The sequence below is a fragment of the Bos grunniens genome, chromosome 5, assembly GCF_055505025.1.
Source record: "Bos grunniens cultivar Pamir isolate PY7600 chromosome 5, Bosgru_T2T1.0, whole genome shotgun sequence".
NCBI classification, from domain to species: Eukaryota; Metazoa; Chordata; class Mammalia; order Artiodactyla; family Bovidae; genus Bos; species Bos grunniens.
Window position 1 is genome coordinate 118,521,895 of NC_141169.1, and position 12,723 is coordinate 118,534,617.

Sequence of the window (12,723 nt, forward strand, 5' to 3'; positions counted from 1 at the left end):
CCGGGCTTGCGTGTGTATTTTTCTTGCTGGGAGGCAGTTCTCTGTAGCTTGTTTGATGTCTCTCCCTGGCCTGTGCTGTGCTGCAGATGTTTATCCAGTTCGTTTTACTTTCTCAGTTTTTCGCTTACGACCATTTTATATTTGACTGTGGTGATCTAGACCGGGTTTCCCTTTTGTGCTGGGCTTTTCCCTGGGATGGTCTTTCTCTGAGCTGAGAAGTCAGAATTCCAGCGTCATGCTGGGGGAAGCGCCTCTACACGCCCCTCTGGGGGCGACTTTCTGCCCCAGTGCCGCACCCCAAGCTTTCCTCCAGCCCCTCTGAGTGCGGTCCACCCAAACCCTGGGGAACAAGGAGGGTCTCCTGTTGGTCAACTTTTTCTTTCCATCTGGCTGCATTAGTGATGATTTGAGTGAGCGAGCATTTTGCTGATTGATTTAAAGACCCGTTTATCCTTTGAGGAATTATTTTTGACTTAATTGCATAAAGGGAGTAAATCAATTGAGTGGATTGATTTATGATCAGTTTGTCTTCATCAGATGATCATGACTCCAGAAAGCTCATTCTCTGTTTAAATGACTGCTGTCCGCCTCCTGAAGGACGAGCCTGTCTACAGAATCTGCTTCTGCTTGGAGACGCGCGGTCAGAAAGGTCTTAACCCGAAGTCCTCCACCCCTTTCCTCGTTAGAGTAATGAGGGGCTTGAGCCCTTTAATGCAGTGAGGAGGCGTGGGAGGGTTCATCCTGTGAGCATGTGAGCGTCCAGGCACTGGTGTGTCTCAGATGAACGGCGTGGGTTTCATGATCTTTGTGAGCCCCGGGAAGGCCGTGTATGCCCCGCTTCTGATTCTTGAGCGAGGGAGAGGGCAGGAGCTGAAGAGGGCCTGCTCTCCTGGGAGAGGTGGGCCCTGGGGAGCTGTTTTCCTGAGACGGTGTGCCCGTGATTCTCAAAGGTGAGGTCAGCACCTGCTGAAGTCTTTCAGGGAGCCTCCGGATCAGAGGAGCTTGGCCTGTTCAGAGAGCCCTGGGCTTCTGTGGGAAGGAGGCTGTTGGAGCAGGTTGCACGTGACCTCATTTGGAAGAACGCCTTCTTCAGTGTGAATGAATCCTCCTTCACTGACTGGTTTGCATTCGTGGAAGCAAGTTATTGTTCGTTGTTCAGTCTCTTAAGTTGTGTCCGACTCTGTGCCCCCGTGGTCTGCAGCACGCCAGGCCTCCTTGTCCATCACCAACTCCCGGAGCTTGCTCAAACTCATGTCCATTGGGTCAGTGATGCCATCCAACCATCTTGTCCTCTGTCGTCCCCTTCTCCTCCTGCCCTCAGTCTTTCCCAGCATCAGGGTCTTTTCCAATGAGTCGGCCCTTTGCATCATGTGGCCAAAGTGTTGAAGCTTAAGTTCAGTGATAAATTGGATATTTGCTTTAGCCAGAGACTTCGGGTAAACTCTTTTCTTGCTCTTCATAGAGCGTGCTGGCGTACGTGCCATGCTCTGGGCCGAGTTGTAGGTGGAGTGCCCCCTCCCTCCTGGGCCGTGGGTCTCTGGCAGCAGGCCATCAGGCACTTGGTAGGGGGTTTGGGGGTGTCTGCTGTGTGTGAGTGGAGGGGCTGGGGACATGGAGAGTGAGGTGGGCATGGCCCTGCTCTCGGAGCTCTTACTGCAGTTGGGGGACAGGCACGCAGGTGCAGCCGTGGGGAGGGATGCAGCTGGTGACGCGTGCTGTAGAAATGTAGCCGGGCAGTGCTGCGACCCGGCCTGCCCCTGTCCTCTGCAGGTGATGGCAGTGTCTGGCATTTCACGGCGTGGAGCTGACGTGTTCCCTGGCAGTGCCTTCACTGGTGGGGGTGTCTTGCAGCCTAGACACTCAGGTGGCGGTGGCGGCTCACAGGCTCTGGTTGGGAGCATCTCTTCCGCCCACAGCACTGTCCTCCACCAGATCCCTGCTGCCCTGCCCCGTGCGCACTGACTCCAGGGCACCGATGTCTCCACAGCCCCCCTTCCCGCTAAGGAAGGCCAGCTCTGGGCCGGGTGCCCTGGAGCCTCAGGACCTCTGGCCCGGCCTGGCCGTGTGGACGTCCGCGCAGCTGCCGGCCGTGTCTGAGCCCGGTCTCCGCTCACTCTGCACGCGGCAGTTTCTTTGTTCGCAGACATGGCCGTGTGCGGCGCGCCCCCCCAGAGATGAATCAGGTCAGTGAAGGAGATGGATAAACAGAGAGCGAGTGAATCGGTGAGTCGGTGAGTGAGCGTGTGCCTGGTCCCCGCTTCCTCCAGGCTCTGCAGGTGGTTCTGTTTCATCTTTACCTTTTTCCCGTCCCCACGTTTTCTTGCACAAACAAGTACTCAATACGAGTTAAGAGAATCAATCAGTATTTCAACCAATGGCAGTTCCACTACCAAACCTCTACTCACAGCGTAATGGGAAAAATCAAAGAGACCATCAAGCCAAAAGAATGCTGTGAGATTAAGCATTGTTCTTTTTATCAAAACGACATTATAAAAGCAAGAGTCACAAGGATACCGAAGCTTCCCTTCACGCCTGATCTCAGTCCCCACGCCAACCTTGTCCTTTTCCCAAGTGCTCCCAGAGGCCTTGGCCCTGGGGTGAGATACTGCATTTTTCCAGGAGGAGACCTGCGGCTGCCTGCCCACCGCCCCCACCCCCCGTGTCCTGTCCCCCAGAGCCGTGCCTTCTGCTCGGGCTGCCGCTCCGCGGGGCTGGAGACCCATGACAGGGGTGTGCAGGGGCGCGAGGGGACAGGAACAGAGCCCCGCTGGTGGTGAGAGGCGGGTCCTTGTCATCAGGGTCCCTGTCAGGGCCAGGAGGCAGACAGTCGGCCATGGCCGAAGGGTGCTGGCCTGCCTGACCCGAGGGAGCGCGTCATCCTTGTTTTGTCCTTGACCCGTGGTCCTCGTCTGCCCACGGCCGAGGGCTGCGGGTCTTCAACCCCATCGCAGAATCGGAAGCTCTGACGGCCTGTGATCTGGACCCTTGAGTTGCCTTTATGTTACTTATGTTAGAATTAAGCATTCCTACTGCTCAGCCAGTCTGATCATCACGCTTGTCATTTGTGCCGGGCCAAGGAGTTTTCGTGAATTTATGGTCTTGAGACGCCTCTCTCGCCAAAGCAGGACTTTTCCCCTACATTGGAGCCCAAACCTATGTAATTAAGTGCCGGAGTCTCCATCACCAGAGTGTCAGCGTTTCAAATTTAAACCTTCCAGGTCGAGGGATGCGCGGAAGATTAGACCGCAGAGTGGCTCCAGCTTGCTGATAGAGAAGGGGATGTTTCTGATCGCCAGTTAAGCTCCCGATTACCCCAAGAGGCTCATTGCAGGCAGGGCTCGAGCGTGGTGGGTGATGGACGTGGTCATAACGGCCGCGTTGGCCCCTTCCCCGCCCTCGCTTGTCCCCAGCAGGGCCGGCTCTCCTCCTGAAGCTGGTGGTGCGGGAGGCGCCCTCCAGCCTGTGTGGTGGGATCCTGTGTGGGTGTCTGGGGACCCGCGAGCGTCCTGGCGGTGTTTAACTGTGAGCCGTCTCCCCTTTCTGGTTGGCAGGCCACCCTGTTGCTTTTACCTCGTGGGGACGCCCGCTGAGAGCTCCCTGGCCCCCATCCCCGTGAGTGAGGCCCCAGCCCGTGTCCCCTGCCTTGCCCATGCCGGGTCTCCTGGGGGCAGAGGGAGGCCGCGGCAGTCCCGCCCAGGATGTCGCAGCTCGGGGAGCTTGTGCAGGGACCGGCTCTCTTGCCGATGGAAGAGAGGACGGGGGCTACTGTTCTTCTGCAGGAAGCCCTGCCTCTCCCGAGTTGTCGCCGTGCCAGGAGGCTAGCTACCAGGGCTCTTCCCTCCTGTCCGCGTGGAGTCAGAGGCCCCGGCCCCCTCGCCTGGTCCAGCGCGGCCACGATCCCCAGCGGACGAGCCCCGACTCTGGCTCTGCCCCGCCCGGCACCTTCCCTGCCCATAAGCCCCGCGTCTGCCGGGTGGGGTGTTCTCCCCTGCGGGTGTCTTCCTGTGAAACAGACCCCGGCGCAGAGGACACACTGTGGAAACGCAGGAGAAGCCCTCCGTCCACCTGTCTGTCCGTCTGACTGTCGGTGGTGGCGGCCGTCATGACTGCCTCTTCGTCGTGGTGTCCCAGGACTTCGAGCTCCTCACCCTGCCTGTTCTTTCCCCACTCACCTTTTCTTTCTTCTGGACACAGAAAGGTGCACAGGAGAGTCCTGCTTTATATTTACCCAAGACGGATTTTTGGATGTTTCAAAGCAGCCCTCGTAGCCCTGTGTGGTTTTCTCCGTGCGAGGCTCTGTCTCTTCCGGGTTTTCTGTTTCCTGTGTCTGGCGGAGGATGGCTGGCACCACCCCCCACCGAAAGCCAGCGGGCCCCTCACCCTGATCCTTCTGACCCCCAAACACCCTGAAGCCTCTCGTGGTTTGCAAGCGCAGTACCACCACCATGGGGAACTTTGGCTCCAGGGCTGTTTGTCTGTGGGACAGACAGACTTTTAGTTAAACTCTCCCAGTGGCTTAAACAGCATCGGGGGCCCCCCACCCCCCGCCCGTTGCTAAATAACTGCACCAGGAAAGCAGGTGCTGACTTCTTACTCTGCACCTTTCCATGGAAAACAGAGAGCGGTGGGGTCCTGCCCCCCAGTCACGCGGGGCATCCCGGGTTCTCTGCGGCGCCGTCTAAGCCGTGTTCTTGTGCGTGTCTGACCTGCAGTTCTGGAGTTTTCCGTATGAATGGAGCTGTTGATAAAGATTGGGGTTGTTTTTCAAATTGCTTTTTAAACAATCAGACGGCCAGACAGCATTTTCAAAGAATTTATGCAAACCCTCGCCTAAAGCTTTTCTGTGATCCAAGGCAGCGAGCGAGGTTGTTTCTAATTAAGTGTCTGTCTTCCCTGTCGTGCGCCTTCGTGTTCACTGAGGTCCGCTCGGGACTGCGGGTCTTCCGCCCAGGACCGTGGCTGTCAGCGCCTTTTCCGCCTCCCTGGGGTTGGCCTGTGTGCTTGCCCCCTGCACTCTGAAGGCCTCATGGGGTTAGAGGTCTTTCCCCAGCTTGGTGTCCCCAGGATACAGGCCTGGCCCGGAAGCGAGGTGTGCGGACAAGCTGGGGAGGAGGGCTGGTGCAGCTTCGAGACCGCGTTGCTCACATCGGCGTTCATGTCCGTTTGTGATTAAAAGGTAAAGGTAAGAGTGGAATCTGGCTGGGTTTTGATGAACCGTTTGGTTTACATTCTGTCATTTTAAGTAGGCTGTTTGTTGTAAACGCCGTTTTCTGGAGTCCACCGTGGCCCTGAGTGTCTGGCTCCCGGGGTGGTGGGAGGGCTCAGCCCTGCCTGGAGTTGGGGAGGCTGTGTGGGGGCCCCCCTCCATCCTGGGGGCCCGGAGCCCCTCACCCCCCGCGCCTGCAGCGTCTTCACGGGCTGGGTCAGGATGTCCACACGGCCCAGGTCCCGGGGCGGCACCGCTGCTCGGACACGCCTGCTGCCGTGTAGCCGTGCAGGCCTCACTCCCTCCTGCGCTGGTCGGGTCTGTCTGCTCTGCTGTCCCTGTGAGTTCATCAGCTCTGCCCTTTGGGTCCTGTCTCTTCCCCTGAACCCCAGCCGGGGGCCGGGACGCTTCACCTCCATGTCCCGTCTCCTTGGCCTCGGCCTCTCTGTCGTCACCGAGTCCCGCTGACCTGAGGTGCAGACCCCTTGCCCCCCTGCCCCACCGCCCCGCGGACCGTAAGGGCAGTGGGCAAGCTCTGGGGGCAGGTGTGCACCCGGGGGTCAGGAGGTCTTGACCCCGAGAGCTGGCGTCGCCCCGTGGTGTGAGCTCGCTGAGGGGTCAGCACGCGGCCTGTCGGTCAGAGCCTTGCTGCGCTTGCTTTTCTGTTGGTGTCTGGTCCAGCCACCCCCCGCCCCGGTACTGCCAGTGCCCCCCTGTGCCCCCTGCCAGGGCAGCCGCCGTGGTTTCTGCTCTGTCCCTCGACTCTGACTGCAGTCCCAGCCCGGGGCTTCTGGAAGGTTCTGCGCTGTTCCCAGTGCTCTGCTGTGCTGGGGGCGCCTTCTCTGGCAGGAGGGTATTTATCTCATTCTGACAGCAGGGGTCATTCCGATTCTCTCGACCTGCAGGAGACAGACGGGCGTGGGGGCTGTCTGAGTTAAACGCCAGTGCTTCGTTATGTCCGAGAGGAACAAATGGCCTGTCGCGGGGAGTGACGCCTGGCATAGGCCGCGACATTTCCTGGGATCCAATAATAAGCCCGCTAAACAGACCAAGAACATTCGCCGTGGCGCCCGCCTGCCTCCCACAGGTGCCCACCCCCCGCCGTCCTGACCTGGGCGGCCCCGCCTCCTCTGCGACCTGGAGAGGGGTGAGGCCCTGTAGCTCAGTGGTCTGGAGACCCCCGAAAGCGAGGACGTGGAGGAAAGACACTCCCAAGGAGTCCTCGGGTTGTTGTAGACCCGGTGCCCTGAGACTAGAAAGCGGTCGGCTCTCCTCTGGTTCAGGGGAAGCCGAGTCGATCCTGCCCAAGCCGTTTTCCCAGCAGGGAAGTCTGTGCCCCGAGGAGGCCACTTCCACTCCTGTCTGTGATCTCAGTCTTGAAGCAGGAAGGTGTCATGCTGGGCGGGACCCGGTGCCCGCGGCCCAGACAGCGCAGTGCAGGGAGCCCTGGGGGGGATGTGACTTCCCGCCTGTCAACCAGCGGAGAAGACGCCATGTGCAGAGTCAGGCGGGCTCCGTCCCCAGGGCGCTCAGGGCCCATGGGCACATGGGTCTCCAGGACAGAGTTCCGAGGCCGGGTGCTTGGCCGGGCCGGCCTGGGGGCAGAGCGAGGCCTGCAGCCCCCGGGGGGCAGGGTCACGGGCACCTTGGGCTAGGGGGGAGCCCGGAGCCGGCCTCGAAACACGTTTCACCCCAGTCCCGCGTCAGAGGGGAGGGCAGCCCACGTGGGTCTGCCCGCCGGGGCCTGGCTGCGAACAGAAAGCCCTCCCCGTTGGCCGTTTTCCATTTCTGAAGTCGTTTCCCCCTTTAATCCGCCAGCTGCTTGGGGGCGTTGGTTCCTCCTCATCTCTGCACCCTAGGGTCTGGAGTGTAGGGGTGCGGGGAGTGCCCACCGAGGAGCGGTGATAAACGACGTGGCCCATGCGTGCGGTGGGAGGTCATTCTGTCGCAGAAAGGAGGGAAGGCTCGGGCACTCCTGGAAGCCTCGTGTGCAGTGAGGACCACATGACAGGACAGGCCACGTGGCCCGTGTCCACTGGCCTGAGATGGCCACACAGGCACGTCCGTGGGGCAGGCGGCACGCTGCCCGGGGCCCCTGGGGCTGGGAGGGGCTGCTTCTGGGCTCAGGCTGTGTTTGGGGGTGATGAAAACATTCTGGAGTTAGATAGTGGCGATGCTACCTAAGCCCACGAAGGTCCTAAGACCCACTGAATTGTACACTCGAATTATATCTCAATAAAAGAAGGCTCCACACCAAAGCGACAAAGGCCTGTTGAGTGAGTGAGGGAGCAGATGAAGGAGGGGCTGAGGGCTGCTTTCCTTCGCACAGAAGGACACATGCGCTCCCAGGGGCCTGCAGGGCCTTGGAGCCAGAGCTGCTGTGTGGTGTACACAGCCGTGAGGCTGTGCCCCGAGGGGTGTGCGCGTGTTGGGGCCGTGGCAGCCTGTCTGGGCTCCTGAGGGCCCAGCCAGTCGGCTCTCCTGTGGGCTGCCGGCCTGGAAATGCCCGCCCTGTTTTCACTTTCTTCCTTCTGCTGTGAACAGAGAACAGAGCGGGAGGGCGTCCACGGCGGCTCCCCGAGCCTCGCACGGGGTCGGGGTCCGGCCATGTCAGGTGTGAGGCGTGCCTGAGTGCAGAGGCCTGGCCACAGCCTGGGGGCAGACACGGGTCCACGCTGTGACCCCCCATTTCCAGGCTGGCTTGTTGCGTCTTGCACCCCATTTTCCCAGGGGTGCAGTGGTGGCCATAATAGAGTCAGTGCATTTAAAACACGACGGAGTGCCTGGCATATGTAATAATCACTCGATACAGGTTAGCAGTTATCATTATTATAATTATTGTCATTTTTATCCACTTAAAACTTTCTAAATATATTCCAGGCTGAAATGTTTCTTTTCTTAAAGAACATTTTCATTGCAAGGATGCCATGCATATTTGCAAAATACAACAAAAGTAAATAAAATTTTAGAAATAAGGAGACACAATTTTTTAAACATTTATGAGTGTTAGGCTGGATGATAGCAATTTTTCTAACAATCTAAAATCAGTTTCTTCAAATGTCTGATAAGCCATTCCAATGAGGCATCTGTTTTGCATTGTGAAACTTTTAAGTTATGCTTTCTCATTAGATTTTTGTACTTGAAGGAAGAAATTACTTAGAGCGCCATTGCCTGTTCTTCCTTTCAGACACATCTGTGTCTTTGCTGTCTTGGTGTCTGCTCTCAGCGCAGCAGTATTTATCCAGTGTGGTTTTGGAAAGTCTCACCTTGGAAGCAGGTTTTTAGAGGGCTTAATACTGAGTGAATTTGTGAATACATTAGAAGCAGAATTTTAAAAAAATCTTATGGAAAAACTCTGATGTCAGTTAGGAATAAGTAATATATTTTAGATCCCCTCTTCTTAGGATGTGAAATGCCCAGGAAGCAACGCTTTACAATGTATTAATTATGTTAATTAATTGGAGAGGATTCAGAATATTAATTATCTGCAGCTAATTAGGTATTAAAATTGAGGCCTGTTTAAGTGATGAGGTGGAAGACAAGTCGTCCAGTTAGAGCGAGAGAAGTGGAGGGAGGGGGTCCTGGGTGGGAGGGGGGCACGTTCCTGTAAGCAGAGCACACATCCTCCTGAGGCCTGACGGCTCCTTGTCTCTCCCTCCCCCGCCCGCAGACGACGAGGACGCGGACTCCGCCGACATCTCCCGGGTGCCTGAGGACGTGCTGCGCAACGTGGAGGCTGACACGTACTGGTGCATGAGCCGGCTGCTGGACGGCATCCAGGTGAGCCCCACCCAGGTCCCGCCACCCGCCACGGCTGCTCAAGCCTTCTGAAGCCCTGACTCTGCTGCCGAGCGTGCATGCGTCTGTCTGGGCGTGCACATGGGCCCCTGGAGCCCGTGGTGGGCATGGTGCAGGCTCAGAGGGACCAGGCCCCCCCTGCAGAGTCCGATCCCCACTAGGCCCACCTCCCTCTCTGCTGCAGCTGGTGACTGTGTGGTTCTGCCCGTAGTGCAGGCCGTCGTGGCAAGCTGTTTCACTATCCACGGAACTGAGTTCAGAGGAACCTGCCTCTTAAAGGGCATCGGATTTAGAGTGACGTGGGGCGTGTGGGTGGCTGGCCCCACCGCCCTGCCATCCTCAGCTCAGGGACCTTGGCATTCTAGGACGTGGTGCTGGGTCCCAGAGGGAGCTGAGAGCCGGAGGGCGTCCTGCAACCATGGGTGGGGCCCCTGTGGGTGGGGTTCTGCTAGACCCGAGGTCAGCTGGGCTACTGGCTGAGGTTTTCGCAGAGGAGCCAATCCCCCAGGGCATGGCGGTTTGATGGAATCCTTCGCCCCCATGTATCAGCAGGGAGGCTCTTACACAGGTGCCTGGGGAGGACGCAGTTGGCAGGTCAGGGGCAAAAGGCAGCTGGGGCCTCATGTGCAGCAGGAGGTGGCTGAGGAAGCTGGCTGGCCCTCGAGCCAGCTGCAGGCCCCGTTTGGCTCAGCCGGCTCCCACACGGCCTTCTCAGACGCCCGCCTGGTGCCCAGTGCCACGCCCATTCTGGGGGTGGAGGTAGAGGCGAGTGAGCACCGTGTTACCAGGCATAAAATCACTCTAGGGACATGCACGGGGGCAGAGTGGGACCTGGAGGGAAAAGCCTGGGGCAGGGCTTTGATCTGAGGTTTGTTCTGGTCACCCCCTCAAGGACGGTCTGCTGCAAAGACAGCCGCCCCAGGTGGAGGCTACGCAGGGGACTTGGGTTCCGCCAGGACCCCTTTGTCCCAGGTGAAGTGGGGTCCTTCCACCGGGAGTGAGAGGACAGGGCGTGGGGATGCACTTGTCACCAGCGTCCCCCACAAGCCTCGGCTTTTCCGGAGCTCTTGTCACAGCAAGTGTTCCTGACCCCACCGGCTGGAGAGGCCTCAGCTCAGCTGCTTGATTTGAAGTGGTCCAAGTGAGGCTTTTCTAAGATGTCATCTAAAGACTGACGCCAAGAGCTGACTCATTGGAAAAGACCCGATGCTGGGAAAGATTGAAGGCAGGAGGAGAAGGGGACGACAGAGGATGAGATGGTTGGATGGCATCACCGACTCGATGGACATGAATGTGAGCAAGCTCCGGGAGACACTGAAGGACAGGGAGGCCTGGCGTGCTGCAGTCCATGGGGTTGCAAAGAGTCGAACACACCTCAACGACTGAACAGCAGGCAACAAAAGATTGAGGCCCTTGGGGTTAATGCGCGTAAATCAGCTACAACGATTCTCTTGAAGAAAACCGTGTGGATACCAAGGAATTGACAAAGAAAGCAGAAGCCCTTCCTGGAGCTGAACAACGGGAACCTCATATCTGAGAGCCCCTCAGGTCTCCTGGGGACGCATTTTGTGTCTGGTAAAGAGAAATGTGCCTGCTGGAGACGTATTTCAGCCCCAGCATCAATTAATCATTTCCCCACTCTGATACTGTTCTCGTATTTTTCAGTCTTTCCTCCCAAACTTCAGACTCTTTTCCTCCTTGGAAAAGAGATTGAATCGTAGTGTGAAACTTTATAAATTTCAAATGTCACTTCTCTGATCATGAGTGATGGAACTTCTGCCATTTAAATACAAGATTATCTGGCTTCTATTTGTAAATAAAATCAGCTGTACATTGAAATCGATGCTGGCTTTTCATTTTTCACCCGAGATTTCTTGTCTGATGAAAGGGTTTCTTGACAAGGGTGCTGCGTGGAAGGCATAATGTTTCTCTGGCACACGCGCGCGCGCGCGTGTGTGTGTGTGTAAAACAGACGTGAGGCCGGCAGCAGCCATCCGTCTTTCTGTCATGTGGTTATGATTGATTCCACGTGATCCTCCAGTGCACAGGGATTCAGGGAGGCCCGCTACGGGCATCTGGGGGCTTTGCGGGGCTCTTCTGTAATTCCCTTAGATGAGGCCGTCCCTGGCGACCCCGTGCGAGCTCCCGGGGTGCTTCTCATTGTTCGCAGGTGCTGTCACCATTCATCACGGGTGTGTGGGGGCCTGTGAGGGCTTCCCAAGTGGAGCAGTGGGAAGGAATCTGCCTGCCAGTGCAGGAGACACAGGTTCGATCCCTGGGTCTGGGAGATCCCCTCGAGAAGGAAGTGGCAATCTGCTGCAGTATTCTTGCCTGGAAAATCCCACAGACAGAGGAGCCTGGCGGGTGCTTAAGAGGTTTCCTCTTATGGTTAAGAGGGAAAATGGGCTAGGAAGTCGGCGCCCCTCGGGCCTGGCTGCTCTCGCGTCTCGGCGCACGTGCCTGCTCCTGGTTGCACGTTTCTCCTCTCCACGCTTCTCGGAACTTGTAGGGCGCCTTCCTCCAGCACCCTTTTCATCACATCAGTCCCTGGTTGAGAACCATTGAGAAAGCTCGTTTTTGGTTTTGTTGAGCACAACCCTCAGCCTGGTCTTCGTGCTCGTTCCCTGTTCTTGATGAGGTTCAGGTTTATATCGTGTGATTGCAGTCCATCCCGTCGCCAGAGGCTTCAGGGAGGGGGTCAGGGTCTCCTTGCAGGGAAGGCCAGGGCATCGTCGTGTAGCTGGAGGGGTGACGGGGAAGAGGTGACCCCGGCGAGCGCGCAGCGTCTCCAGCCCGTTGGTGCTCCCAAGTGGCGGTTCAGCCTCGCAAGCAGCACACGGGGCAGAGCTGCTCGCCCTCGAGCAGGTGCGTGTTGGACCCACACCGCCGCCCTGAAGCCTGTTGGACGGCCTTCCCCAGCTGAAACAAGTGGCGATGAGTTCCGTTTTGCTGGGGGAAATTCTGCAGGACAGCGCACATCTGTTCATACTCTTGCCATCCAGTAGCCTAGGTGGAGAAGCTGTGTTTCCGGCTCCCCCAGGGGCCTGGGTGTGAGATGCTACTGCATGGGGGCACCTGGCACCTGCAGACCCAGCGCTGGGTGCCGTGCGTCCCTCCCCCGCTGGTTCACGGTGGCGGGGAGCGGGGAGAGGAGGCCCTGGGCCCGGCATCGGTGCGGACTAGGAAAGGGCAAGCCTCCGCCCCTCCTCCACAAACCCCTGGTGCTGGGTTTGGCTCCCTAAAGTGAGTAGGAACCACAAGCTGGCGGGGGACCGCAGAGGGGTCGTCAGACGCGCTAGTGCGAGGAGGTCGGGCGTCAGTGCCTGGCGAGGTGTAAAGATCAGGCGAAGATCTGCCCCCGGAAGTCCAGGTGCCGTCCAGAAACAGTGCAGCGGTTCTGCAGCGAGGTCTCCGCTCTGCGTCTCAGGGCCGCCTGCCGTTCCTGCTAGTGGGAGTTAAGGAGCTCCTACTCGTGGGCTGATTCTACCAGTACCTGCCAGTAGAGCTCCACCAGATGATGCAGAACCATTTAGTGATTTACTTTAGCAACAAGAAATGCATTCTATGCTATTTTAAGTAAAACGTTTCAAGATAAATGAGTATTTACCAAAACAAAAGTGTTTAATGAGAAGAGAGGCATGGTTTGACTTTTACGTGCCTTGATGGGAGACAGCTGAATTCTCATCTGTGTTTCTACAGTCAGCTTATTGTAATACGTA

The 12,723-nt window shown here is 57.7% G+C and overlaps 1 protein-coding gene across 12 annotated transcripts in view; it reads left to right on the top strand.

Annotated features, from left to right (window-relative positions):
• The window catches only part of TBC1D22A (TBC1 domain family member 22A), a 262,637-nt gene that overhangs the window by 152,671 nt on the left and 97,243 nt on the right, over window positions 1-12,723 (top strand). For 10 of the 12 annotated variants that reach the window (XR_015164928.1, XR_015164929.1, XR_015164930.1 and 7 more), the window contains one exon: window positions 8,877-8,986. Coding sequence is in view for 9 of the 12 variants with exons in the window: in XM_086404306.1 (XP_086260432.1) it covers window positions 8,877-8,986 (110 nt within the window). In the remaining 3 variants the exon portion in view is untranslated. Of the gene's footprint in view, window positions 1-8,876; window positions 8,987-9,896; window positions 10,844-12,723 lie in introns of those variants that run through there. The other 2 variants (XM_086404309.1, XM_086404310.1) reach the window with 1 other exon arrangement.